The sequence below is a fragment of the Salvelinus sp. IW2-2015 genome, linkage group LG15, assembly GCF_002910315.2.
Source record: "Salvelinus sp. IW2-2015 linkage group LG15, ASM291031v2, whole genome shotgun sequence".
NCBI classification, from domain to species: Eukaryota; Metazoa; Chordata; class Actinopteri; order Salmoniformes; family Salmonidae; genus Salvelinus; species Salvelinus sp. IW2-2015.
In genome coordinates, this window is record NC_036855.1 from 13,412,277 (window position 1) to 13,439,754 (window position 27,478).

The 27,478-nt window shown below is 41.1% G+C and overlaps 2 protein-coding genes across 4 annotated transcripts; one reads left to right on the forward strand and one right to left on the reverse strand.

Annotated features, from left to right (window-relative positions):
• Nucleotides 1-7,648: 7,648 nt before the first annotated feature.
• On the reverse strand, nucleotides 7,649-16,877 carry LOC111974533 (N-acylethanolamine-hydrolyzing acid amidase). The gene is made up of 11 exons (XM_024002291.2): nucleotides 16,117-16,877; nucleotides 15,540-15,704; nucleotides 15,230-15,353; nucleotides 14,954-15,044; nucleotides 14,786-14,871; nucleotides 14,492-14,664; nucleotides 11,067-11,129; nucleotides 10,913-10,979; nucleotides 9,723-9,751; nucleotides 9,281-9,350; nucleotides 7,649-8,024 (listed from the first exon to the last, which is right to left on the reverse strand). The coding sequence occupies exons 1-11, from the start codon at nucleotides 16,281-16,283 to the stop codon at nucleotides 8,004-8,006; spliced, it is 1,056 nt and encodes a 351-aa protein (XP_023858059.1). The 5' UTR covers nucleotides 16,284-16,877; the 3' UTR covers nucleotides 7,649-8,003.
• A 488-nt stretch (nucleotides 16,878-17,365) lies between these two features.
• On the forward strand, nucleotides 17,366-27,137 carry LOC111974534 (flavin reductase (NADPH)). Of its 3 annotated transcripts, none has more exons than XM_024002293.2 (5): nucleotides 17,366-17,470; nucleotides 19,414-19,569; nucleotides 19,737-19,938; nucleotides 20,210-20,374; nucleotides 24,608-27,137. In XM_024002293.2, exons 1-5 carry the CDS (start codon nucleotides 17,438-17,440, stop codon nucleotides 24,769-24,771), a joined length of 720 nt encoding a protein of 239 aa, XP_023858061.1. In that variant the 5' UTR covers nucleotides 17,366-17,437; the 3' UTR covers nucleotides 24,772-27,137. The 3 variants fall into 3 exon arrangements, with proteins under 3 accessions (XP_023858061.1, XP_023858060.1, XP_023858062.1); XM_024002292.2 differs by lacking the exon at nucleotides 17,366-17,470 and adding an exon at nucleotides 17,530-17,631; XM_024002294.2 differs by lacking the exon at nucleotides 17,366-17,470 and adding an exon at nucleotides 19,257-19,285.
• The last annotated feature ends 341 nt before the right edge of the window (nucleotides 27,138-27,478 follow it).

The window sequence follows — 27,478 nt, forward strand, 5'->3', positions numbered from 1 at the left end:
TGCACATGTGCTGTTATTCCATCTGACTTCCATTGAAGTGTCTATTAGTGCTTTGTCTGTACAAGGGATCAAATAGAATGTCTTGTGGATCTCAGTACAAGGTCACAGGTTTAAAGGTTAGTTCCTTGATGATCTGATTGGTTCTCAAACTAGTTCAACCAGGAAATGGTAGACTCAAACTGACAGAGCAGATATCTTATCAGCCAAATATGATTTAAGGGTAAAATTCAGACACTATGTGCCCTTACCTCTTTCTACCCTCTGAACAAATCTGCCACTGGACAGATCATACCTGATTACTTAATTGTCTTTCAGTTCAGATGATCAATCTCTCTAGGAAGCTAAGAAACATAACTATATTAAAATACTGTAGCTTTTTAAACTGTTATCCGATGGCTACTTACAGTACAGTGACCTTTCCTTTTTTAGCTTTCTTGCTGCAAACCTGCATCCCAACACCTGGTGCCAGTGCTCTACCTAGATGAATTCAACACAYTGATCATCTCCTCTGTGTATCTGACCCGGGACTGCAGCTGCACACCAGCCATCAACCCCAATCGCCGTACTTAATAGACCTGTCCATTCTCCAACTGTTTTATACTATAGTATAGAGCTCTCTAAATAAGATCCATACTCTACATTTTATATAATGTACATGGTCATGTTCCCATACTCACATGAACCCCATCGCCTTACTAACTAAACATACAGTTGAAGTCGGAAGTTTACATACACTTAGGTTGGAGTCATTAAAACTCGTTTTTCAACCACTCCACAAATTTCTTGTTAATAATCTATAGTTTTGGCAAGTCGGTTAGGACATCTACTTTGTGCATGACACAAGTAATTTTTYCAACAATTGTTTACAGATTATTTCACTTATAATTCACTGTATCACAATTCCAATGGGTCAGAAGTTTACATACACTAAATTGACTGTGCCTTTAAACAGCTTGGCAAATTCCAGAAAATGATGTCATGGCTTTAGAAGCTTCTGATAGGCTAATTTTCATCATTTGAGTCAATTGGAGGTGTACCTGTGGATGTATTTCAAGGCTTCCCTTCAAACTCAGTGCCTCTTTGCTTGATATCATGGGAAAATCAAAATGAAACAGCCAAGACCTCAGAAAAATTATTGTAGATCTCCACAAGTCTGGTTCATCCTTGGGAACAATTTCCAAACGCCTGAAGGTTTTTATTTTTTTAAGAATTTTTTATTTCACCTTTATTTAACCAGGTAGGCCAGTTGAGAACAAGTTCTCATTTACAACTGCGACCTGGCCAAGATAAAGCAAAGCAGTGTGACACAAACAACAACACAGAGTTACACATGGAATAAACAAACGTACAGTCAATAACACAAAAGAGAAATATATATACAGTGTGTGCAAATGAGGTAAGATTAGGGAGGTAAGGCAATAAATAGGCTGTAGTGGCGAAGTAATTACAATTTAGCAATAAACACTGGAGAGATAGATGTGCAGAAGATGAATGTGCAAGTAGAGATACTGAGGTGCAAAGGAGCAACACAAAAAAAACAATATGGGGATGAGGTAGTTGGATGGGCTATTTACATATGTGCATTGTACAGGTGCAATGATCTGTAAGCTGCTCTGACAGCTGATGCTTAAAGTTAGTGAGGGAGATATGAGTCTCCAGCTTCAGTGATTTTGGAATTCGTTCCAGTCATTGGCAGCAGAGAACTGGAAGGAAAGGCGGCCAAAGAGGAATTGGCTTTGGGGGTGACCAGTGAAATATACCTGCTGGAGTGCGTGCTACGGGTGGGTGCTGCTATGGTGACCAGTGAGCTGAGATAAGGCGGGGCTTTACCTAGCAAAGACTTATAGATGACCTGGAGCCAGTGGGTTTGGCAATGAATATGAAGCGAGGGCCAGCCAACAAGAGCATACAGGTCGCAGTGGTGGGTAGTATATGGGGCTTTGGTGACAAAACGTATGGCACTGTGATAGACTGCATCCAATTTGCTGAGTAGAGTGTTGGAGGCTATTTTGTAAATGACATCGCTGAAGTCAAGGATTGGTATGATAATCAGTTTTACCAGGGTATGTTTGGCAGCATGAGTGAAGGATGCTTTGTTGCGAAATAGGTACCACGTTCATCTGTACAAACAATAGTACGCAGGTATAAACACCATAGGACCACGCAGCCGTCATACCGCTCAGGAAGGAGACGCATTCTGTCTCCTAGAGATGGATGTACTTTGGTGCAAAAAGTGCAAATAAATCCCAGAACAACAGCAAAGGACCTTGTGAAGATGCTGGAGGAAACAGGTACAAAAGTATCTATATCCACAGTAAAACGAGTCCTATATCGACATAACCTGAAAGGCCGCTCAGCAAGGAAGAAGACACTGCTCCAAAACCGCCATAAAAAAAGCCAGACTACGCTTTGCAACTGCACATGGGGACAAAGATCGTACTTTTTGGAGAAATGTCCTCTGGTCTGATGAAACAAAAATATAACTGTTTGGCCATAATGACCATCGTTATGTTTGGAGGAAAAAGGGGGAGGCTTGCAAGCCGAAGAACAACATCCCAACCGTGAAGCACAGGGKTGGCAGCATCATGTTGTGGGGGTGCTATAATGCAGGAGGGACTGGTKCACTTCACAAAATTGATGGCATCATGAGGAAGGACAATTAAGTGGATATATTGAAGCAACATCTCAAGACATCAGTCAGGAAGTTAAAGCTTGGTCGCAAATGGGTCTCCCAAATGGACATAGACCCCAAACATATTTCCAAAGCTGTGGCAAAATGGCTTAAGGACAACAAAGTCAAGGTATTGGAGTGGCCATCACAAAGCCCTGACCTCAATCCCATAGAAAATTTGAGGGCAGAACTGAAAAAGCATCTGCGAGCAAGGAGGCCTACAAACATGACTCTGTTAAACCAGCTCTGTCAGGAAGAATGGGCCAAAATTCACCAAACTTATTGTGGGAAGCTTGTGGAAGGCTACCCGAAACGTTTGACCCAAGTTAAAGAATTTAAAGGCAATGCTAACAAATACTAATTGAGTGTATGTAAACTTCTGACCCACTGGGAATGTGATGAAAGAAATAAAAAATGAAATAAATCATTCTCTCTACTATTATTCTGACATTTCACATTCTTAAAATAAAGTGGTGATCCTAACTGACCTAAGACAGGGAAAGGATTAAATGTCAGGAATTGTGAAAAACTTAGTTTAAATGTATTTGGCTGTGTACGTAAACTTCCGTCTTCAACTGTATATCCATTCTAAATGTTCTATACTATGGTATACTATGGTGTATTGTTCTGTAAATAAGACCTATTTGTATGGTCACGCTCACATCCCTGATGTTGCAGATCAAAACATTGGGTTTTGGGACACAACTGAGACACACCTGAGAGTCAGTGATTAGACATGTTAGTAGTTCCATTACCTCTGGTCTGACCTGTGTTGTATTTCTCAGGGCATGCTGCACTCATTATTGTGGTGTAAACAGTACTTCTGGGAAACAAGGGACAATGTTTTAATATAAGACACACCCATCTACCCACAGAAAGTTATATGAAACATACAAATCACAGTTAGTGCATGTATGGGTAAGATGGAAACCTACTTAAATACCAGTGTGACATGAAAACATGAAAAGCTTCCAAACGGGGACAATTCTACTCAAATCTTCAGTGACAATATACTACAGCCATTTTTTCAGACAGTTTCATAACAGAGGCCTATTAACTTTATTGCTGTGGTAAGGCAAAGGGAAGTGAAAGCAATGTTTGTTGCACAAGAACCCTCCCTCCTGCTGCTCACACACTGAGTGATTCACATTGGGGAATGCCACAGAGAGAAATGAGGACATAATAAACAAACTTCTTCCTTACCTGTTACATACCTTCAAGTTTCAATGTCACATACACAAGTACAGTGAAATGCCTTGCAAACTCAAAACCCAACAATGCAATAATCAATAACAATGTAATACTAGAAAAAAAAACACACGACAAATAAGAAGAAATATGAAGAACACAATAAGTAAGTAAGTATACTATTACAGGGTCAGTTCCAATACCATATTTACAATTTGGATACTGGATTGATGGAGATAGATATGTATAGGGGTAAGGTGACTATGCATCAGGATATAAGATAAACAGAGTAGCAGCAGCTTGTATGTGAGTGGGTGTGCGTGTGTGTGGAGTCAGTATAAATGTATGTGCATATTATGTGTGTGAGTGAGTTTGTAGGGCCCAGCGAGTGTGTAGGGCACAGTGAGTATGTAGGGCACAGTGAGTGTGTAGGGCACAGTGAGTATGTAGGGCACAGTGAGTGTGTAGGGCCCAGTGAGTGTGTAGGGCCCAGTGAGTGTGTAGGGCCCAGTGAGTGTGTAGGGCCCAGTGAGTGTGTAGGGCCATGAAGTATGTAGGGTACAGTGAGTGTGTAGGGCCCAGTGAGTATGTAGGGTACAGTGAGTGTGCATATAGACAGGACCTGGGAGACAAAATTACTGATATAAGATGTATAAATGGTATAAACCATTTATGAAAAATAAAGTTATATTTCTGGATTTTCTATGAGAATAACTTGTAGTCAAATATAGTCAATGATACAGTATAACATTGTCAAATGTAATACTATCGAAACAAATATTCACCAAACACATACAGGCATCTACTTGCCTTATACATTGTATCCATATTGATATTATCTTGACCAGTAGCATTTAATTCCTTGTTGGCTGCATCTCTGGATGTCATCAAGCCATCCATTCACATGAAATCAATTAAAATGTAATTATGGAGTCATGTAAAGTGAGCATTATGCTTACCTGCGATGATCCTTTGCAGGAGGCAGCAGCCAGTGATCGAAGTTGGTCTCTACTCTGAACCACCTATAGTAGGAAAGGTCACTGTACTGTAAGTAGCCATCAGATATCAGTTTAAAAAGCTACAGTATTTTAATATAGTTATGTTCCTTAGCAAGGTTGCTTCCTAGCGAGATTGATCATCTGAACTGAAAGACTATAGGAAAACAATTAAGTAATCAAGTATTATCTGTCCAGTAGCAGATTTGTTCAGAGGGTAGAAAGAGGTAAGAAAACAAATAATAAAAGAAAGTGCAAAAGCTGTGTTGTAGTAAAAAAGAAGACATAGGGTAGTCACATAGTGTCTCCATTTTACCAAAAAAAGTCTGTTTGAGTCTACCATTTCCTGGGTGAACTAGTTTGAGATCCAATCAGATCATCAAGGAACTAACCTTTAAACCTGTTACCTTTTACTGAGATCAACAAGACATTATATTTAATCCCTTGTACAGACAAAGCACCAATAGATGTTTCCATGGAAGTCAGATGGAATAACAGCACATGTGTGTTTTGCAAAATGTGCGTTTGACTAAAAACTTGAAAATCACATGCCAACTCTTCTCATTACTGCTTAGTAATGCGTTTGCAGTGTGGCACCTGCAATTTGTCTTTGTGTAGTTTCAATGTTTTATAGTGTAGCTTAAACATTCTTTTAAGTTGTGGTTGCGGTGCAAGGGGCATTACCTCTAGAGGGGAGTCCTGTGAGGGAAGGTGCACTCCACACCGTTGGCCTGTGTGTTCCACCAGTCTGTCCACTTCACCCCCATCCTTGCTGACCTCCATTGGCTACCTGTCCCTCAAAGAATTGACTTTCAAATTCTCTTCCTTGTCTACAAAGCCCTAAATTACATTGGGCCTGCCTACCTGTCAGATCTACTCCCCACTTACAAACCTCCACGCACCCTACGGTCAAGCCAAGCAAAACTGCGTCATGCATGGGGACCGTGCCTTTTCCTGCCATGCATCACACCTTTGGAACTCCAAGACATCTCAGGGCTGTTTAGACTGTTGCGGTTTTTAAAGACTCCTCTTTATCGGCTGGTCTACCCTTCCTCCTAGACTTTGTTGCTTTTATGGTATGGTTATATATATTTGCTTTGTTTAAAAAAAAATGTTTCTTCTATTTTAACTTTTATTTTATGCACTTTTTGGTTATTCTTGTATATTGAAAAGGGCTTTACAAATGTAATTTATTATTATAATAATATTATCATCAGATATTGGGCTTTTAAAATAAGATACAAAAACATATTGGGGTGTTTACTCTTGGATGTGTAAATTAAGTGCAGTGTCCTTTCCTTTTTTAGGTTTCCTGCTGCAAACCTGCATCCCAACACCTGGTGCCAGTGCTCTACCTGGAGGAATTCAACACACTGATCATCTCCTCTGTGTATCTGACCCGGGACTGCAGCTGCACACCAGCCATCAACCCCCATCGCCGTCTTACTAGACCTGTCCATTCTCCAACTGTTTTCTACATTAGATTCTACATTCTGTACATGGTCATGTTCCCATGAACCCCATCACCCTACTAACTAAACATATGTCCATTCTCAATGTTTTATATTATGTATGGTCATGCTCACATCACTGATGTTTCAGATCAAAACATTGGGTTTTGAGGTGCTACTTTGAATGTCCCTTGTTGCTCATCTAGTTTTGGGATTTCTTTCAAGCTTTAATCACATTATTGTTCATGGAATAAACCTACTGTATTGTATAGTTGTTAGGGCTGACATGCAACGCATCATTGTGGTTTTTGTCAAAACAGCTTCTTTACGTTTAGTAAAAAGTGTTTGATCCTGTGAAAGGTTCTATCATTCATGTACCTTATCAGGTCTGAAAGATGTATTTAAAAATATTATACTTTGTACCTTACAAAAATATTTTCTGGCTTTGCTATGTTGTTACGTACGCCTCTTGAAGGAGGGAACGCAACCCCCTACTACACTCAACTCCCCGTGGAGTGAAAGAGGTATGGGATTGCAGGTAAGGATGACAGAGGCAGAGAATATGACCATTTACTGGGAATTTATTTCCTTAACACGGTAATGTGGGGAAAAGGGGCTGGACGGAACCAAAGCAAAGAAAGTTAAAGAGTTCTCTCTCCTACCTTACCTGCCTACCCACCTAACTTTAACGCCACCTGGCGCGCTAACCAAAATACAGAGGGTTGTCTGCCCAGGTCTTACATAGTGTGCATAGACAGAGTAACGTTACATACTACGGGTATATGTATGCCCGCAGGCCTCTTGCCTAAGCACTTCCAAGGTGCCTTCCCCTTCCCCCCTGGGAACAAATGAAATAACTAATAACTTTAAAGTGAACAATTTCAATAATCACAAAGTCCTTTTGGCCTACACATACCTCAGCAAGACCGGCTACAAAATCCTTCACAAAAACGTATACAGACCAACAACGAAACAGGACATACAAATAAGCTCTCTCCTAACAAAGGAACACTGGCTTTTATCCAGCTGCAGGAGGATAATTGCAGTATCTCCTGACGAGAGGGCGGGACCAGAGCTCCAATCCGCAATGGGGCCGACCAATCAGCTGCCTGGGGGAATCAAAGAAGCCATTTTCTGAAATACACACATACATACACACAAACCCACAACACAGAAACTGGGGGACGTAACACGTGTTTTAACATTCTTCTCTAAATAAGGAATATTTCACATGCAGGCACCAGAGACATTGTTTCTGTATTATTTCTAAAATTCAAAATGTTTGTATTACTGATGTATTAATTTTGTGGCAGTAACAGTAGCTCTCTGCTAGGTCAACAATGTAGAGACATTGAATTTTTATTACAAGTTTTATTATTCATTTTGACAGTGTATGTATCTGTATAAATTCACATAAGGGATTTTATGTTGCATGAATTCATCAAAATTAAATGAGCTTTATTTAAATATAATCATGTTCACCACTCTAAAATACTAGACTCAATGTGTGTGGACATAATCGTAATTAATATTTCCAAAACACATTTTGGGTAAAAAAGAGATTAATTTGAACACATAAAAAAATACATGACAAATAACTCATGGAATAAAAAAAGGAAGGCACTTTTAATGCAGAAAATCTCTCCTCTGCCCTTTCTGGACAACAACATAATCGTGGTTTTGGTCCACGACCCAGCTTTATTCATTGCTATGGCAGCCCTGGAAACACAGGAAACAGAAGGTTAAATCAACAACCACAATGATGCTTTGCATGTCAGACAAATGTTTTGATCTGCAACATCAGTGATGTGAGCATGACCATACATAATGCAGTAGGTCTAATTTACAGAACTTTACACCATAGTATAGAACATTGAGAATGGACATATGCTTAGTTAGTAGGGCAATGGGGTTAATATAATTACATTATATAAAGCATACTGTAAGTAATCAACTATTACTAAGTAACCAACTATATTGTAAGTAAACATTGTGTATTGTATTGGGACTAGGGCTGTCAAACAATTTAAAACAATTGAGTTAAAAATCGCAGAATTTGCTGTGATTAATCACAATTAATCGCAAATTGAGAATTTGCTCAAATTGGAGCTGTAAATTAAGATTTTTTTTTATACAGATAGAATATTAACGTCTTGATTTTATCCAGCGTAACGGTTAGCAAAATCAGGTTAATTTATAAAGCACACTTTCTTTAACCTCGATGAGTATGTTTACATGCACACTGATACAACTGATTATGCAATAGCCATGTAAACACCTTACTCTGCTCATCTTAATCAGTGTAAGGTCAGAATCGAAGTGAGCATAAGCTGATTAAATATTTTTTGGGAAAACTGTCTAATTACTAGGACATCTAAACACCTTAATCTGCATTCCAGCGGTGTATCTGATCTGCACATGTGCTAGCACTAGCCAAGCGAGCCTCCCTCTTTAGCTCAGAAGAGAGTTGGGAACAACTGAATGTATGCGTCTTAAAAGTAGTTTTCACATACAAACTTTATATGTCCATACTCAGAATCAAATATGCTTCTCAAAAATAACATGGTCGCTGTGGTAGAACGTTTACTTTGATTGCCGATTTTCTGCTTTTAAGAGCGTGCCATCAGGTAGCCTGATTTCAGATGTGTACATGCAAACAGGATAATTAGGGAAATCTTTCTTCTTGCAAAGCATGTAAATGTTTTAATTGAATTATTATATTAATCTGACTATCCACATGAATCACATTATTGAGTGCATGTAACCATACTTAACGTCAACTTGTTTTGACATGGCATTGTTTTAGCTGTGTAGAGTAATGTATTTTGGTTGTTTTCAGAGGATTTTCAATGCTTTCCGACAATGCGATTAATCACGATACACTGACATTACAAAAAGTTAACTGATGAACTATGACAGCCCTAATTGGAACACAACTGAGAGCCAATGATTAGACATGTTAGTAGTTTCATTACCTCTGGTCTGACCTCTGTGTTGTATTTCTCAGGGCTGGCTGCACTCATTGTTGTTGTGAAAACAGTAATTCTGAGAAACAAGGAACATATTTTTAATATAAGACACACCCATCTACCCACAGAAAGTTATATGAAACATACAAATCACAGTTAGTGCATGTATAGGTAAGATGGAAACCTACTTAAATACCAGTGTGACATGAAAAGATTCAAAACGGGGACAATTCTACCCAGATCTTCAGTGACAATATACTACAGACATTTTTTCAGACAGTTTCATAACAGAGGCCTATTAACTTTATTGCTGTGGTAAGGCAAAGGGAAGTGAAAGCAACGTTAGTTGCACAAGAACCCTCCCTCCTGCTGCTCACACACTGAGTGATTCACATTGGGGAATGCCACAGAGAGAAATGAGGACAAAATAAACAAACTTCTTCCTTACCTGTTACATACTGGGTTCATTGACAGGACCTGGGAGACAAAATTACTGATTTAAGATGCTTAAACCGTTTATTTAAAAAAAATACAGTTATACAGTGCATTCGGGCGCCTTTTTTTCTTAAAAAATCCCCTACAGAAATACCTTATTTACATAATTATTCAGACCCTTTGCTATGAGACTCAAAAGAGTCCACCTGTGGTAAATTCAATTGAATGGACATGATTTGGAAAGGCACACACCTGTCTATATAAAAAGGTCCCACAGTTGACAGTACGTCAGATGAAAAACAACAAGCTATGAGGTCGAAGGAATTGTCAGAAGGGTACCAAAAAAATGTCTGCAGCATTAAAGGTCCCCAAGAACACAGTGGCCTCCATCATTCTTAAATGGAAGAAGTTTGGAACCACCAAGACTTCCTAGAGCTGGCCGCCCGGCCAAACTGAGCAATCAGGGGAGAAGGGCCTTGGTCAGGGAAGTGACCAAAAACCCGAATGTCACTCTGACAAAGCTCCAGAGTTCCTCTGCGGAGATGGGAGAACCTTCCAGAAGGACAACCATCTCTGCAGCACTCCACCAATCAGAGATCCTTGATGAAAACCTGCTCCAGAGTCTTCAGGACCTCAGACTGGGGCCAAGGTTCACCTTCCAACAGGACAACAACCCTAAGCACACAGCCAACCAGTCTCTGAATGTCCTTGAGTGGCCCAGCCAGAGCCCGGACTTGAACCCGATCTAACATCTCTGGAGAGACCTGAAAATAGCTGTGCAGTGACACTCCCCATACAACCTGACAGGGCTTGAGAGGATCTGTAGAGAATGGGAGAAACTCCCCAAATACAGGTGTGCCAAGCTTGTAGCGTCATACCCAAGAAGACTCGAGGCTGTAATCGCTGCCAAAGGTGCTTCAACAAAGTACTGAGTAAAGGGTCTGAATACTTATGTAAACGTGATATTTCAGTTTTTATATATAATACATTTGCAAACATTTCAAAAAAACAGTTTTGGCTTTGTCATTATTATTCCACAAAATGTGGAAGTCAAGGGGTCTGAATACTTTTCGAATGCACTGTATTTCTGAATTTGCTATTAGGATAACTTGTAGTCAAATATAGTCAATGATACAGTATAACATTGTCAAATGTAATACTATCAAACCAAATATTCACCAATACATACAGCCATCTACTTGCCTTATACATTGTATCCATATTGATATTATTTTGACCAGTTGCATTTAATGCTTTGTTGGCTGCATCTCTGGAAGAAAGATACATAAGCCATCCATTCACATGAAATCAATTAAAATGTAATTATGGAGTCATGTAAAGTGAGCATTATGCTTACCTGCGATGATCCTTTGCAGGAGGCGGCAGCCAGTGATCGAAGTTGGTCTCTACTCTGAACCACCTATAGTAGGAAAGGATACTACACTTCATTTACACATTCAAGAGTAAACACCACGATATGTTTTGGCATCTTATTTTAAAAGCCCAATATCTGCTGATAGTATTATAATACATTACATTTGTTTATTCTTGTATAATGAAAAGCGAAGTATCTAAAAGTGCATAAAATAAAAGTTAATAGAAAGAAAAAAAGAAAATATACATATATACGTATATAACCATATCATAAAAGCAACAAAGTCTAGGAGGAAGGGTAGACCAGCCGATAAAGAGGAGTCTTAAGGCCTGCTTGAAAAGCCCCAACAGTCTGAACAGCCCTGAGATTGTCAGGATGGAGTTCCAAAGACATGGTGCGTGGGAGGAAAAGGCACGGTCCCCAATGGTTCTGCTCTGGGTTCTAGGTGCCCTTCCATTAAGGGCTTTGTAGACCAGGAGGAGAATTTTAAAGTAAATTCTTTGAAGAAGACAGGTAGTCAATGGAGGTCAGCAAGGATGGGGGTGATGTGAGCAGACTTTTTTGTTTGTGTCAGAAACCTTGCAGCACTGAATGAGCTGTAATTTATGAATTGAGTTTGCAGGCAGGCTCCCCAAGTACTGCATTCCCATAATCAATTCTGGAGAAAACGAATGCATGGATAAGCTTTTCTGTGTCAGAAGTGGTGAGAGAGGGTCTTAGGGAGATGTTTTTCAGGTGAAAGAATGACGTTTTACAGTCTAATGTGGGCATTAAAGAAGAGAGCATGGTCGAATATCAAATCCAGGTTGGTGATGACTGAGGAGCGAGGGGGAATGATGTGGCCTTCTATGGCAGGGCGGATGCTGCAGGATTTGGTGATCTGCTGGGGGTTGCTTATCAGCATTGCATCGGTCTTGGTGCTGATGAGTTGGATGAAGTTGTTCTGCAAGGTTGACAAAGCAGATGTGTCAGGCTTGGTTTTAATGTACACCTCTGTGTCATCTGCGTAGCAGTGGAATCGAACACTGTACTGTCTGAAGATCTGACCAAGTGGGAGCATGTAGAGCAGGAAGAAAATGAGTCCTAGCATCGACCCTTGTGGGACACCGCAAGTTATGGTGGACATTGAGGATGACGTACTGCTTGTGGTTAGAGGTGAACCAGTTTAGGGCAGTCCCACAGATGGCAGTGTTCCCTGTGAGGCACTGCAGTAGAATGATGTGATCTACTGTTTCAAAAGCAGCACTGAGGTCCAGAAGAATCAAGATGGTGGGGGATACTGCATCTGCTGCAATGAGCAGGTCATTAACAGCATTCACCAGGGCTGTCTCAGTACTGTGCATGGATCTGAAGCTGGTCTGGAGCACCTCATAAAGCTTGTTAGTGCTAAGGTGTGAGTGAAGTTGAGTTGCCAACATCTTCTCCASGACTTTCTTAAATTTTAAACTCAGACAAACCAGAGATGCTAGTTCTAAGTCCAAAGAAACAAAGAGATCTTCTGTTGGATCTGACAATTAATTTTGATGATTGTACAGTCGTCTCAAATTAAACTGTGAAGGACCTAGGCATTACTCTGGACCCTAATCTCTCTTTTGACGAACATATCAAGACTATTTCAAGGACAGCTTTTTCCATCTACATAACATTGCAAAAATCTGAAACTTTCTGTCCAAAAATGTTGCAGAAAAATGTATCCACGCTTTTGTCACTTCTAGATTAGACTACTACAATTCTCTACTTTCCGGCTACCTGGATAAAGCACTAAATAAAGTTCAGTTAGTGCTAAACATGGCTACTAGAATCTTGACTAGAACCCCAAAATTGTATCATATTACTCCAGTGCTAGCCTCTCTACACTGGCTTCCTGTTAAGGCTTGGGGTGATTTCAAGGTTTTACTCTGAACCTACAAAGCATTACATGGGCTTGCTCCTACCCATCTTTCCGATTTGGTCCTGCCGTACATACCTACACGTACTCTACGGTCACAAGATGCAGGCCTCTTTGTCCCTAGAATTTCAAAGCAAACAGCTGGAGGCAGGGCTTTCTCCTATAGAGCTCCATTTTTATGGAATGGTCTGCCTATCCATGTGAGAGATGCAGACTCTGTCTTGACCTTTAAGTCTTTATTGAAGACTCATCTCTTCAGTAGGTCCTATGATTGAGTGTAGTCTGGCCCAGGGGTGTGAAGGTGAACGGAAAGGCACTGGGCGACGAATCGCCCTTGCTGTCTGCCTGGCCCGTTCCCCTCTCTCCACTGGGATTCTCTGCTTCTAACCCTATTACGGGGGCTGAGTCACTGGCTTACTGGTGCGCTTCCATGCCGTCCCTAGGAGGGGTGCGTCACTTGAGTGGGTTGAGTCAATGACGTGATCTTCCTGTCCAGGTTGGCGCCCCCCTCGGCTTAGTGCTGTGGGGGAGATCTTCGTGGGCTATACTCGGCCTTGTCTCAGGGTAGTAAGTTGGTGGTTTGAAGATATCCCTCTAGTGGTGTGGGGGCTGTGCTTTGGCAAAGTGGTTGGGGTTATATCCTGCCTGGTTGGCCATGTCTGGGGGTATCGTCGGATGGGGCCACAGTGTCTCCCGACCCCTCCTGTCTCAGCCTCCAGTATTTATGCTGCAATACTTTGTGTGTCAGGGGTCTAGGGTCAGTCTGTATATCTGGAGTATTTCTCCTGTCTTATCCGGTGTCCTGTGTGAATTTAAGTATGCTCCCTCTAATTCTCTCACTCTCAGAGGACCTGAGCCCTAGGACCAATCCTCAGGACTACCTGACCTGATGACTCCTTGCTGTCCCCAGTCCACCTGGCCGTGCTGCTGCTCCAGTTTCAACTGTTCTGCCTGCGGCTATGGAACCCTGACCTGTTCACCGGACGTGCTACCTTGTCCCGGACCTGCTATCTCTAACTCTGAATGATCGGGTATGAAAAGCCAACTGACATTTACTCCTGAGGTGCTGACCTGTTGCACCCTCTACAACCACTGTGATTATTATTATTATTAGACCCTACTGGTCATCTATGAACGTTTGAACGTCTTGGCCATGTACTGTTATAATCTCCACCCGGCACAGCCAGAAGAGGACTGGCCACTCCTCAGAGCCTGGTTCCTCTCTAGGTTCCTGCCTTTCTAGGGAGTTTTTCCTATCTACCGTACTTCTACATCTGCATTGCTTGCTGTTTGGGGTTTTATGATGGATTTCTGTATAGCACTTTGTGACATCGGCTGATGTAAAAAGGGCTTTATAAATATATTTTATTGATTGATTGACTTAAGATAAAAATGTGAGGTTGGAAATATGGGTCAGACTCAATGATAACAGTTAGCATAACTCAGCTTTATAAATCTCAGCAGCTCTTAAAACAAACTAATACAATTTGTGTTATGGAAGAGACCCCTCATTTCCTACCCTCCATTTAAGGGTTCCAGAGGCCAGATATCAGCTGGGCCCTTCCTGTCCCTGGTGACCACCACTCCTTCCCCAGGCTTTACTCCGGCAACGATGTAGTACACGCTTGTGATGATTGGGATCTTGGACAGCCGCATCACAGCATCCTGAAAGTCTGCTGCTTCCTCCAACGTCTGAAGAAAAACAAGAAAGGACAAGCCACAATAGTAGGTTAATAGACAAGCCATAATAGTAATTTGTGGTTAGCAAAGTGTTCATTTTTGTGGATGTTGATGGTTAAACTTCCTGACTTACCTCTCTCACCAGCCAGCTGACTGGAGATCTTTTCAGCAGGAAAGCAGAGACCCAGTTCTTCCACCAATTCCACCAGTGGTCGTCACCTGATGATAACACACTGCCTTAAATGACTGACTCACACCTTTATGGATATGTCCTGGACAATAAGATAAAGTGAACCCTTACCACGCTGGTCACCAGAAACTGTGAATTTATTTGGACTCTGTCCGGTCCACAGCCCGACATAGCCAGCAAAAGTCGTACCACGATAAGCCACCTGGAAAGGTTGAGTAATTAGGAGGTGATTTTACTTGACCCTTTTTCAGCCAAACATCACACTCCAGATTTACTTCACAGTGCCCAAACTAAGCTCTCTGGCATTATCGGCTGATTGACACCGTGGCCTTGCAAAAGTGAAACTGCAGATGTAAAGGTTGAGCTGTGTAACCATGTGTAACATACCGTGCCATTTTTGAGAAAGAGAACATTGATGGTGAGATTCCGGAGTATATCATGTGGGTAATCAAGGTTCCTGCCATGATACAAACGTCCACTTGTGTCCTGAGCTACAATACTAGTGCAAAACCTACGGATCCAATAGGAGCGTGTTAAGTCATGAAAAGTGTGGGGGGGGGGTTCTTACAACACATACTTTCATTCTTCTTCTTTGTGCTTCTGACAACAAGAAGCTGTGACTACATTCTTGTTTCAACTGGTTGAATGGCATTTGTATCAGTAGGCCTACATGTAAAGCAGATCAAGTCATACATACGCTGATATTTCATAGGCAAAGTTGAGAAGGATGATATCGGAAAGGCTCCCTCGAAAATATGAGGCCATTCCTCTGATCTCCCCTGCGTATGGAGGAGGTACATACTTCTCCAAGGCCTCCACAATCGGAGTTACCGCATGATGCACCCATTTTGGAATAGTGGCACTGCAACAAAAAAAATATTAAAACGTTTTAGGTGTTAATATTAATCAACACCATGGGCAAGCTTAGGCTACTCACATTGTGTCGGTCAACATACTGTATGCCTGCAGATATTCATACATAATTAAACTGCAAGCACAGATTTTATGCAAACAACATATCATGGCATATTTTCTCATATTTGACATATTGAATGGTAAGTGAAAATAAATGGTTAAGTCTGATCAATGTCCATATACTGAAGTAGACGTAAAACTTCTGCAATTCAGGTTTAGGCTACATAATCAAAAGTCCTGTCCATCATGTGACTTTAAAGCAAAAATCTATATTTTACAGTTTGAGACAAACATTATTAAACCAACTTTTGGAGGCAACTAGAACTTCTGTAAATAGGCATTCCGCCTTATACACTTACTCAATCACTTCAGCAGCTGCTTTCACCAGGTAGTCGACATCAAAAACTTTAAATAGAGACGCCCATCGCACTTCTGGGGGATCATCCAAGCTGACGTTGACCACAGCTGGAGCGAAGTCTGACTCACATGAAACGACCAGACCGAGCAGGAGCAATGTTGACAACATCGTGCCCTTTTCGCGGATATGGCAGTAGCCTAGGAACTTGTGTGTTCCAATTCAAATGGTCGCAACTTTACAGGCAACATCGTTGCAACTTCTCCATAACTTCCTTTGTTTCTCTTTTGGGGTAGCGCCTGTGAGCATGGTTAAAGGGGCAATCTGCGATTGTAACATACATTTTTGGACATTTCAAATAATGATATATAGCAATTGATTCTTGTAGAATATATCTTACAAATGGTTCATGGACTTAGTTAAACTGTGTAACCCCATCAGAATCCAAAATATACACTTGTTTTACTCCTTTGTTTGTAAACAAACTCTGTATAGCTTCAAAACATGGTTACAACTTTTAATGATCTCATGGATGGTCAGTTATTTAATCAATAGCTCTGTCTTTGAATTCCGTGGTTACATTTCTCCAGCCTCAGCCGTTTGCCAAATCTGTGGCGGGTTAACCTTTGTTGTTGTTTAAACTGCAGATTGCCGCTTCAAGGTGAGAGTAGATCGTCTGACAACTGCAGCAGATATGCGGATCCCAAGCCTGGTCTGCTTACAGTACGTGTTTACGTTCTGGAACGTTCAATTCAWCGGAAACGATGCTATACTGCACAACCAGTTGGGGAACGCTGTTAGCATGGCCACTGCCTTTTAAACATTTACATTTAAGTCATTTAGCAGACGCTCTTATCCAGAGCGACTTACAAGTTAAATACGTCACTCATTGCTTAAAGCCACACCCACCAAACCGGAGAAAACGTAGTTCGAAGTCTGTTCAAGAACATACAATAACGTTTGGGGGTAACGTGTCGTTCATTACAAACCGTTCTTCAACGTAGCAAACGTTCAAGCGAACTGAACGCACATCCGGTCTCAGAGCAAAACAGTTTCATTATAAGTTTCTCATAAAAATGCCTTTTTCGTTAAGCCTACAGCAAAACAATGCTTCATAATAAATAAATAATTGTGACTGTGATTAGAAAAAGTAACATTGACTATATCGTGATGTGCTCAATCAAAAGACGAAACAATGTGAAACATTGCAGATCTTGAGCAAGAGTCTTTCTTTTTCCCAACGCAGTTGAGCCAAAACCACGCCCCGTTATTCAGAGAGGCGTTCTACTACGCTCCCATTGGCTAGCTAGCGTTGTCTCACTCACATGCGACCAGCGCAGAGACAGTGGCCTTCCAAGGTAAGGATGGAAACTGGAAAGTGTAAATTAACAATTAGTTGCCAACCGTAATGCAGGCCTATTATTATCATGTTTGGTAACATTTTCCCATGTATTTATTTTAAGAGTTTCAATGAGTTGTAAAAATGTCTCAGAACTCTGCTGAATTCCCTCAATTGAAGGTCAGTTAAGTTTAGCTAGGCTACTTAACGTTACTAGCTCGGTATTTTAATTAGGTATATTATCATGAGTAGTCTATTATCAGGTAAAAGCATATGCTTATTATTCATCATTTCTCAAATATTTATTAGCTAATAATTCAGTCGAATACGCTATGCTACAGCCATTGAATCTGTCTTTGAGCGTTAAGGGACGTTAATGGCTGGCTCTGTCCACAACATTATGTTATTTTATTTTTCAATCTTGAAATACAAGGGCAAACGTTATTAATAAGTGACTGAAATTTCGCGCTACGTGATATTCACTTCCGGACTTGGAGAGCGCTCAAAGCGTTGTAGATCGCTCCTCTGAATAATGGGGCGTGGTTTGGCTTAACTGAGTTGGGGAAAATAATTACACAACACAACTTGGTTGTATGATGCCCTTTAATACATAAGCTTTTACATTACTGTTGGAGCAAACTGATTTTTTGATCGCATTTGTGAGTCAATTACCCTACATGGTTAGCCATGTTGCTATGCATGAACCATTCGGAGTATTGTAGATTGTCCAGGTATAGCCTAACAGTTTACAAACCTTGTGTAATTTGGTCATCACCAAGGGATAGGACATGGGAAATTCAATCAAGTTTGATGCAAAACATGAGTTATGAAATGAAACATGTCATCTGTATATAAGATTATTCCTATGCAGTGTAGCCAGAGTCTGTAGGTTCTTTTCAGTGCATGTGATGCCTATCAGATAAAATAAAATACATCTTCTGGCATTTTCTAATTTCTTGGTTTGATTTTCATAATGCTRCCTTTTATATTCCTTGCGTTAGCTTACTGTCCATTATCATTTCACAGTTGCAGAAATAATCATTTTCAGATGGATACAACACAGACAGTGTGATCAGACCTCGTGCCACACAGTCAAATTTCCCCCTAGATTAATCCTGGTTTAATTCTGTCTACTGAAGGCCCTTACAGGCAAACGCAGGAGGCAGTCTATAAAAGTAATGAACAATCAATTAATGTTTTCTCAGTATTGCCCTTTGAATTTCAACAGTTCATAATCAAAATCCAAGTTCACTTTTCAGATAACTAATCGGGGGTTTTCCTCACTGAAAATGTATCATATTTCATTATAATCAGCTTTGTTATGGCTCTCTATAAGGCTGTTTGTTATGCCCATTATGAAAAGAGATGCAGTTGGCTGTGGTGACATTGGGGTGGGTTGGTTTGTTAGTGGAATAATGAAGGGGTACACACTGCCATCTACTGTGTAAATAGACCTCTTGTAAATGTCCATTCAATGCACACAGGTCATGTCCTTTTTTGGCCTTTCTAGTATGTGTCTGAAACATTTATAATTGAACCATCCAATTAACACGTTATGAATCAAAATCCTAAAGGCTATTATGGGTTAAACGTACCAAACTATGAAAATGTATGCACTCACTACTGTTAAGTCGCTCTGGATAAGAGCGTCTGCTAAATGACTTAAATGCAAATGGACATTTGTTGTAATAGAAGAATAAGAACTAATACATTTTAAGTTGATTATGTTTCAAGCAGTTATGAAAATGTGGGTGTTGCTACACAGTCTATTCACGTGATAAGTCGTGCTACGCCCACTGCACACCCTTGCTTGTAAACTTGTACTGTTGTAAATGTGAGTTCATGATTTTGTAACTTATCATCGTCGGGATTTCTGTTTACAGAAAAGTATCTGTCTATGGTTTGATTGACCCTCTGACTGTGAATGATTATATTTCATACATTATATTTATTTTATTTTAGAGTGTATTTCCGAGTGTCAAGATGAAGATAGCTGTGCTTGGAGCCACTGGACAGACGGGACAGTATCTGGTGAACCAAGCTCTTCAGCAGGGACACGCTGTCACTGCCATTGTCAGGAACCCAGGGAAATTGACAGTGCAACATGAGAAATTAAAGGTAAATAATGTAATATCTTGTCTGAGCACCAATTGTATGTCTTTTTACATTTCCTCTGTAAGGTACGCAGCAGCAATGTTTTTTATAGAGGCTTTATGAAGTGTGAACCTTACACCAGGCCTGAGATAGCCTATACCATAAAACTGCTATTTTCTCTGTTCTGTCAGGTGGTTGAGGGCAATATCTTCTCAGAAGACAGCCTTAAACTTCACTTCCAAGGACAAGATGCAGTTATATCCTGCCTGGGGTTCCCTGCATCCTTTCTCTCCGGAGTCACTGGATACACCTTGTCTATGAGGGCTGCAGTAAATGCCATGAGAGAGGCCAAAGTGAACCGCATTATCACCATGACTTCATGGTACACTGACCGTAAGTAAAGTAAAATATGACTGATTACATTTGAGAACAACTTGAGAATGTGTTCTCAGTCAACTTACCTGGTAACTTACTTACTTAGGCCTCAATCCACCAAGGGATGAATAGAGCCTCTCTAACCTGGTAAAATAAGGGTTAAATAAACAATGCCATGACTGTATTTTGTCAGTGATCATGTTGCCTTTTTAATGTACAAAGTCAGTTGCGTGTTTTTATCATTGTGAAACAGCATTCCCTTATCTTCTTCTCATTTTCATCCCCATAGCTAACTCTGGCACACAGTCATCTTACCTCATCCGCTTCCTGCTGCTGCCAATGATCCGAAGTGTCCTTAGCAATATGTTTGAGATGGAGCACTTTCTGAAGAAGACACAGGATGTTAACTGGACAGTTGTCAGGCCGCCGGGTCTCAAGAATTTACCTGCCACAGGTAAGACAGACGAATAGGGTCTAGTTTAGATACATTTGTATATATATATATATATATAGTGTATGTGGACAACCCTTCAAATTATTCGATTTGGCTATTTCAGCCACACCCGTTGCTGACAGGTGTATAAAATCGAGCACACAGCCATGCAATCTCCATAGACAAACATTGGCAGTAGAATAGCCTTACTGAAGAGCTCGGTGACTTTCAACGTGGCACCGTCATAGCATGCCACCTTTCCAACAAGTCAGTTTGTCAAATTTCTGCCTTGCTAAAGCTGCACCGGTCAACTGTAAGTGCTGTCATTGTGAAGTGGAAAATTCTAGGAGCAACAACAGCTCAGCCGCGAACTGGTTTGCCACACAAGCTCACAGAACGGGACCGCCGAGTGCTGAAGCACATAGCGTGTAAAAATCATCTGTCCTCGGTTGCAACACTCACTACCGAGTTCCAAATTGCCTTTGGAAGCGACGTCAGCACAAAAACTGTTCGTCGGGAGCTTCATGAAATGGGTTTCCATAGCCAAGCAGCCACACACAAGCCTAAGATCACCATGTGCAATGCCAAGCATTGGAAGGAGTGGTGTAAAGCTTCTCTGGAGTGATGAATCATGTTTCACCGTGTGGCAGTCCGATGGCGAATCTGGGTTTGGCGGATGCCAGGAGAACGTTACCTGCCCCAATGCATAGTGCCAACTGTAAAGTTTGGTGGAGGAGGAATAATGGTCTGGGGCTGTTTTCCATGGTTCGGGCTAGGGCCCTTAGTTCCAGTGAAGGGAAATCTTAACGCTACAGCATACAATGGAATTCTAGACGATTCTGTGCTTCCAACTTTGTGGCAACAGTTTGGGGAAGGCCCTTTCCTGTTTCAGCATGACATTGCCCCCATGCACAAAGCGAGGTCCATACAAAAATAGTTTGTCGAGGTCAGTGTGCAAAAACTTGACTGGCCTGCACAGAGCCCTGACCTCAACTCCATCGAACACCTTTAGGATGAATTGGAATGCAGACTGTGAGCCAGACCTAATTGCCCTACATCAGTGCCCGACCTCACTAATGTTCTTGTGGCTGAATGGAAGCAAGTCCCTACAGCAATGTTCCAACATCTAGTGGAAAGCCTTCCCAGAAGAGTGGAGGCTGTTATAGCAGCAACTCCATATTAATGCCCATGATTTTGGAATAAGATGTTCGATGAGCAGGTGTCCACATACACCTGCTCACAATGTAGTGTATACTGTATTCTGGAGCTGGGTTAAAGGCCAAGTGCAGTCAAAAACATGATTTTTCTGTGTTTTATATTTCCACACAATGAGGTTGGAATAATACTGTGAAATTGTGAAAATGATCATAATGCCCTTTCAGTATAAGAGCTGTTTGAAAAGACTGTTGTGGTGGGATGGAGTTTTGGCCTGCCATGTGATATCAGTAGGTAATAAATTAGTAAAATTAGTCAATTGAGTTTTGGCCTGCCTGGTGACTTCAGTAGGCAGTAAATTATTAAATAGACCAATAAGAAAGAGAGTTCCAAACCTCTTTGCCAATATCAGCTAGTTTTCTGTTTTCCCCTCCCCACTCAACACTCTGACAGTCCCAGCAAAATTCTTGCTTGAGAAATTGCTCTTTTTGACCATTTTAATTGAAAAGAATCACAGTAAGGTGCTTAATTGTTACCAAGAAATTATTTGATATTGAGATGAAAACTGTTGCATTGCACCTTTAAAAGATTGTTCTAAAAGACTCCAACATTTTCATTGTTACAGGATTAATTTTGTCATACAGTATGCATGTTTCTAATATATTGACTTACAGTAATCACGTAAGTCATCACGTAAGACTGAACCACTTTCAGGTTCAGCAGTAACCCTCCCTGGCTAGCTTTTTACACTCGTACCCATATACAGGTTGAAAATGGCATTTGTACACTGATAAGATGATAATCTTGTTTATCCTGTACGTGCTGCCCCTCGGGCGCTTCATCAGCTGGCATGGAATCTCATTCCACTGCTATCCTGATGACACTCAGCTGCATATAAAAACTGCTCCAAGTCCCTCTGATGCATGTGCCCATCTGAACACCTGCCTTGAGGAGATAAAGGCATGGGCGATGCAAAACATCCTTCAACTGAACAGCAGCAAAACTGAGGCCCTACCTGTTGGCACCCCCTACCAGGTCCAGCACTCACCAATAACAGACCTCACCATTGTAGGACAGAACATCACTCTCTCCCCCTCAGTTTACAATCTGGATGTAAAGCTTGATAGCTCCCTGAACTTTGACAGCCACATCAAACAACTGTGTAAATCGTCATTCTATCACCTCAAGAACTTTGCCAAACTCCGTCCCACCCTCACTCAGTCTGATGCAGAGAAGCTCGTCCATGCCTTTATTTCCTCAAGGCTGGACTACTGCAACACACTCTTCATCGGGATCCCAGGCAGGAGTCTCCAGAAGCTCCAATACATCCTGAACAGCGCTGCCAGGATCCTGATGAGAGTGCGGAAACACCATCACATCACCCCAATCCTAGCATCTCTGCACTAGCTCCCTGTCTCATTCTGGATTGTATTCAAAACACTCCTGCTGACTTTCCAGTGTATTCACGAAAACTGCTCTCCCTCCATAACCCCTATCAAGCGATAGCTGAGCTGTGCTCTTTAGGGGATCGGGCATTCAGCTCGACTGCCCCCAGCCTCTGGAATGCCCTCCCTGACCACCTGAAGGCACCAGACTCTGGGCTCATTTAAAACAGGACTAAAGACCTTTCTCTTTAGGAAGGCTTTCTGTTGATAGCTGTGCTCCTTGGACAGTTGCCCTGTCTAGTTATGTCCATTATTATTACATTTTTTTACAATTTGTTTTTTATCTTTTATTTTTTGCACTTTGAGACTATTCTATATAATGAAAAGCACTTTACAAAATACATGATTATTATTATTATAAGCACCTAAATTGGAATGCAGTTGCTATGCTGTACATGATGTCAGAGCTGACGGTCTCTGCTTCACAGCGCAGTATTGGTTTTGACTGACAGCGGTTCTGAACTTGAGCACTGTGCACCGCAGAAGTTGCCCCCATCCCTTTTGCAAATGTTTTGTTTTCTGAGTGAAGGAAAATAAATAAAGAGGACTCAATGTATTTTTGAAAAATGAGACATTGAAGATTATAATAAATACCGCTTTGATGTCATAAAAGCAAGCCAATGTGTCAACGTTTATGAGCACTACGCTTGATGTACAGTTACAAGATGACATGGCGTATTACCCTGAATTGTTCTGAACAGAAGGAGCCTATGTTTGTTGTATTGTGAAGAAATTTGGCAGGGAACACGCATCTGAATGCAGTTGTGACTCTATCCTATGCGGACCACCTCTGAATTGCCTCGTGAAAGCCTACTACTGTAAGATCGTATTTTGTAACTTAGCTAGCCGTGTTGGCAATAGAACACACTTTCAAATGATGCCCACCTGACTCAGATTGCGATTTATAATGGACCGTTTCTGGAATGCGTAAACAACAAGAGTAATTGTGTGATGGCGGGGATGCAGAGCTCTGTTCCAAACAAAACAATTACAAGTGTGCTTGCTCTAGTTCCTCAACAGCACAGCTATGGGAGTTCAAAATAGCACCTTATAGTTGAAGACTCTTCTTTGAGTCATAAAAGTACATTGAAATTACACAGGAACTGTGCACACTTTAGAGAGGTGTGTGGCCACTTGGAGACACCAGTTAGACCTCTCACTCAAACCCTTGTCATTGTTTAGTCTTATGTTGCACCTACCCCAAATTACCATGAATATTCTTATGTTACTGAATGTATCCAGAGTATTTTCAGATTTGGTTGATCAACAAATGCGGCACCAAGTACAGTAAATGTAAAATGCACATAAAATCAGCAACGTAATGTTTGGACTCGATGTCTGTCTTGTGTCAGATTAGCTGTTTTGTCCTCATTTTAGGACAATGATTTTCCCATAGTCTCCAAACGTTTCCCTTTTGATTGCTACCATGGTTATGTATAAGCTTTCCATATTTCTTCTGTAAGAAACATTTCAATTTAGATCTATCCATATAGGCCAATTCCCACGAGTGTAAGGGTTTAACTTAGGGTCATAGTTCTGCTACTACCACAAGTCCCTGCACTTTTCTCAGAAGACTTAGTGAAATGGACCTCTTATCCAATCATAATGATGATGCAAACAAATGGGTCTCTATTTACTTAGTTCTTTTCACCAGGTAAAGAGTTCCTTACCCACGAGGGCTACTTTGTTCCTGACTCCAATGGCCTGCCTGTAGGAAGTGCTGTAGGAAGGGGTGATGTGGCTCGTTTCATGCTCTTCCTCCTCAACACCGATGTCTGGTTCAACAAAGCGGTTGCCATCACAACCAAAAATGAATGAAATGCTATCAATGTTCTGTTTGTTTCAGCCTTTAATTGTAATATTGTTTACCATCTGGTGCTATTTTCATTATTGTGAATATTTTATGAAATGTATTTCTGCTGGGTTGAGCAAAATGTGTCAATGTTTTTATTCCATTTATGATATGGAGTTTGTTACCCAATAAAGACAAGCTATATTTTTGTGGCTTGGCATGAAGCAAACATTTAAAATGGTAGAAAAAGTAATTGAAGGTCTAGGGACTCTTTGAAAAAGAAATTACATAATTTTCAAGTATTTTGCACAATTACAGTGCATTCAGGAAGTATTGAGACCCCTTGACTATTTCCACATTTTGTTACGTTACAGCCTTATTCTAAAGTGGATTATATAGTTTTCCCCCTCTGCAATCTACACACAATACCCCATAATGACAAATCAAAAACAGGTTTTTAGACATTTTTGCAAATGTATAATTTTTTAAAACTTAAATATCACATTTACATAGGTATCCAGACCCTTTACTAAGTACTTTGTTAAGGCACCAATTACAGCCTCAAGTCTTCCGGGGTATGACTCTACAAGCTTGGCACACCTGTTTCTCCCATTCTTCTGTGCAGATCCTCTCAAGCTCTGTCAGGTTGGATGGGGAGTGTCACTGCACAGCTATTTTCAGGTCTCTCCAGAGATGTTCGATCGGGTTCAAGACCGGGCTCTGGCTGGGCCACTCAAGGACATTCCGAGACTTGTCCCGAAGCCAATCTTGTGTTGTCTTGGCTGTGTGCTTAGGGTCGTTGTCCTGTTGGAAGGTGAATTTTCACCCAGTCTGAGGTCCTGAGCACTCTGGAGCGGGTCTTCATCAAGAACCTGTCTGTACTTTGCTCCGTTCATCTTTCCCTCGATCCTGACTAGTCTCCCAGTCCCTGCCGCTGAAAAACATCCCCATAGTATGATGCTGCCACCACCATGCTTCACCATACGGGATGGTGCCAGGTTTCCTCCAGACGTGACACTAGGCATTCAGGCAAAATAATTCAATATTGGTTTCATCAGACCAGAGAATCTTGTTTCTCATGGTCTGAGAGTCTTTAGGTGTCTTTTGGCAAACTCCAAGTGGGCTGTCATGTGCCTTTTACTGAGGAGTGGCTTCCGTCTGGCCACTCTACCATAAAGTGCTGATTGGTGGAGTGCTGCAGAGATGGTTGTCCTTCTGGAAGTTCTCCCATCTCCATAGGGGAGCTCTGTCAGAGTGACCTTCGGGTTCTTGCTCACCTCCCTGACCAAGGCCCTTCTACCCCGATTGCTCAGTTTGGCCAGGCGGCCAGCTCTAGGAAGAGTCTTGGTGGTTCCAAACTTCTTCCATTTAAGAATGATTGAGGCCACTGTTCTTGGGAACCTTCAATGCTGCAGACATTTTTTGGTACCCATACCCAGATCTGTGCCTCGACACAATCCTGTCTCGGAGTTCTACAGACAATTCCTTCGACCTCATGTCTTGGTTTTTGCTCTGACATGCACTTTCAACTGTGGGACCTTATATAGATAGGTGTATGCCTTTACAAATCATGTCCAATTAATTGAATTTACCACAAGTGGACTCCAATCAACTGTAGAAACATCTCAAGGATGATCAATGGAAACAGGATGCACCTGAGCTCAATTTCAAGTCTCATAACAGAGGGTCTAAATACTTATATAAATAAGGTATGTTTTTTATATTTAATAATTTAGCTAGAATTTCAAAAAAACTGTTTTTGCTTTGTCAAGGGGATTCTGTGTAGATTGATGAGGGGAAAAATGTATTTTATAAATTTTAGAATAAAGCTGTCTGGGGTCGCAATACTTTCCCGAATGCGCTGTATGTTCATGGTAAATCTGCACTGTGAAGGTGTTGTCAAAAATTATTGTTACCACATGGGGGCATTACCGTATCATAAACTGTCATCATTACCGTGAGGATACAACTTTTTGGACTCACTTGATATGGTGTAAAATAGCATATTTTCCATTTTGTAGTTGTTCATCATTAATGCTAGTCAGATATTATTGATTAATTGAATACTGTAATACGTTAACACATTTTGAACATAATTAACAAATGTTTGCCCAGGTAGGTCAGCATTCTGCGTGTAGGTGTGTAATTGACCAAAGGTTCCTGGTGCAGGTGTGAATATCGGTCAGTAAGGAGCTCACTGTTCTGTCAAAGGATCATTTGATTGACCCATTACATAAAATCATAAATTGTTGGGGAGATTTGGCTTATATTCAACCTCAGAGAGAAGTCAGTTGCCTATCTTGCTGTAAGCCCCTATGGGATTTAACTTTGTGCAATCAGTATGCAGCCATCAGCAACCTTTCCCCACTAATAAATTGTGAAATGACTTTGACCTGTCTTTGATTGACCAATTTGTCTGTTGAAATTCTGTTTGACAATTGGCCARATTCTCTTTGTCCTGCAGTAGCCTTGAAGCCTTGTAAACTAGAAGGACACTGCGCTGAAACCAAACGTGAGAGCAGCAGTCAGTCTGGTTGACCAAGCTAATGGCCTGGAAGGCTTTGAGATGACATTCTTCCCAATCACAACTGACCACTACTGTCTGTCACCCACACTACTGACAGTCCTTGACACTTCTGTGAAGATCTGAAAGGCCTGGATATGTGTAAACAGTATGCCAGAAACCAGATGGAGCTAGTACTGTACCTACTGTATAGGACTCACCTAGTCAAT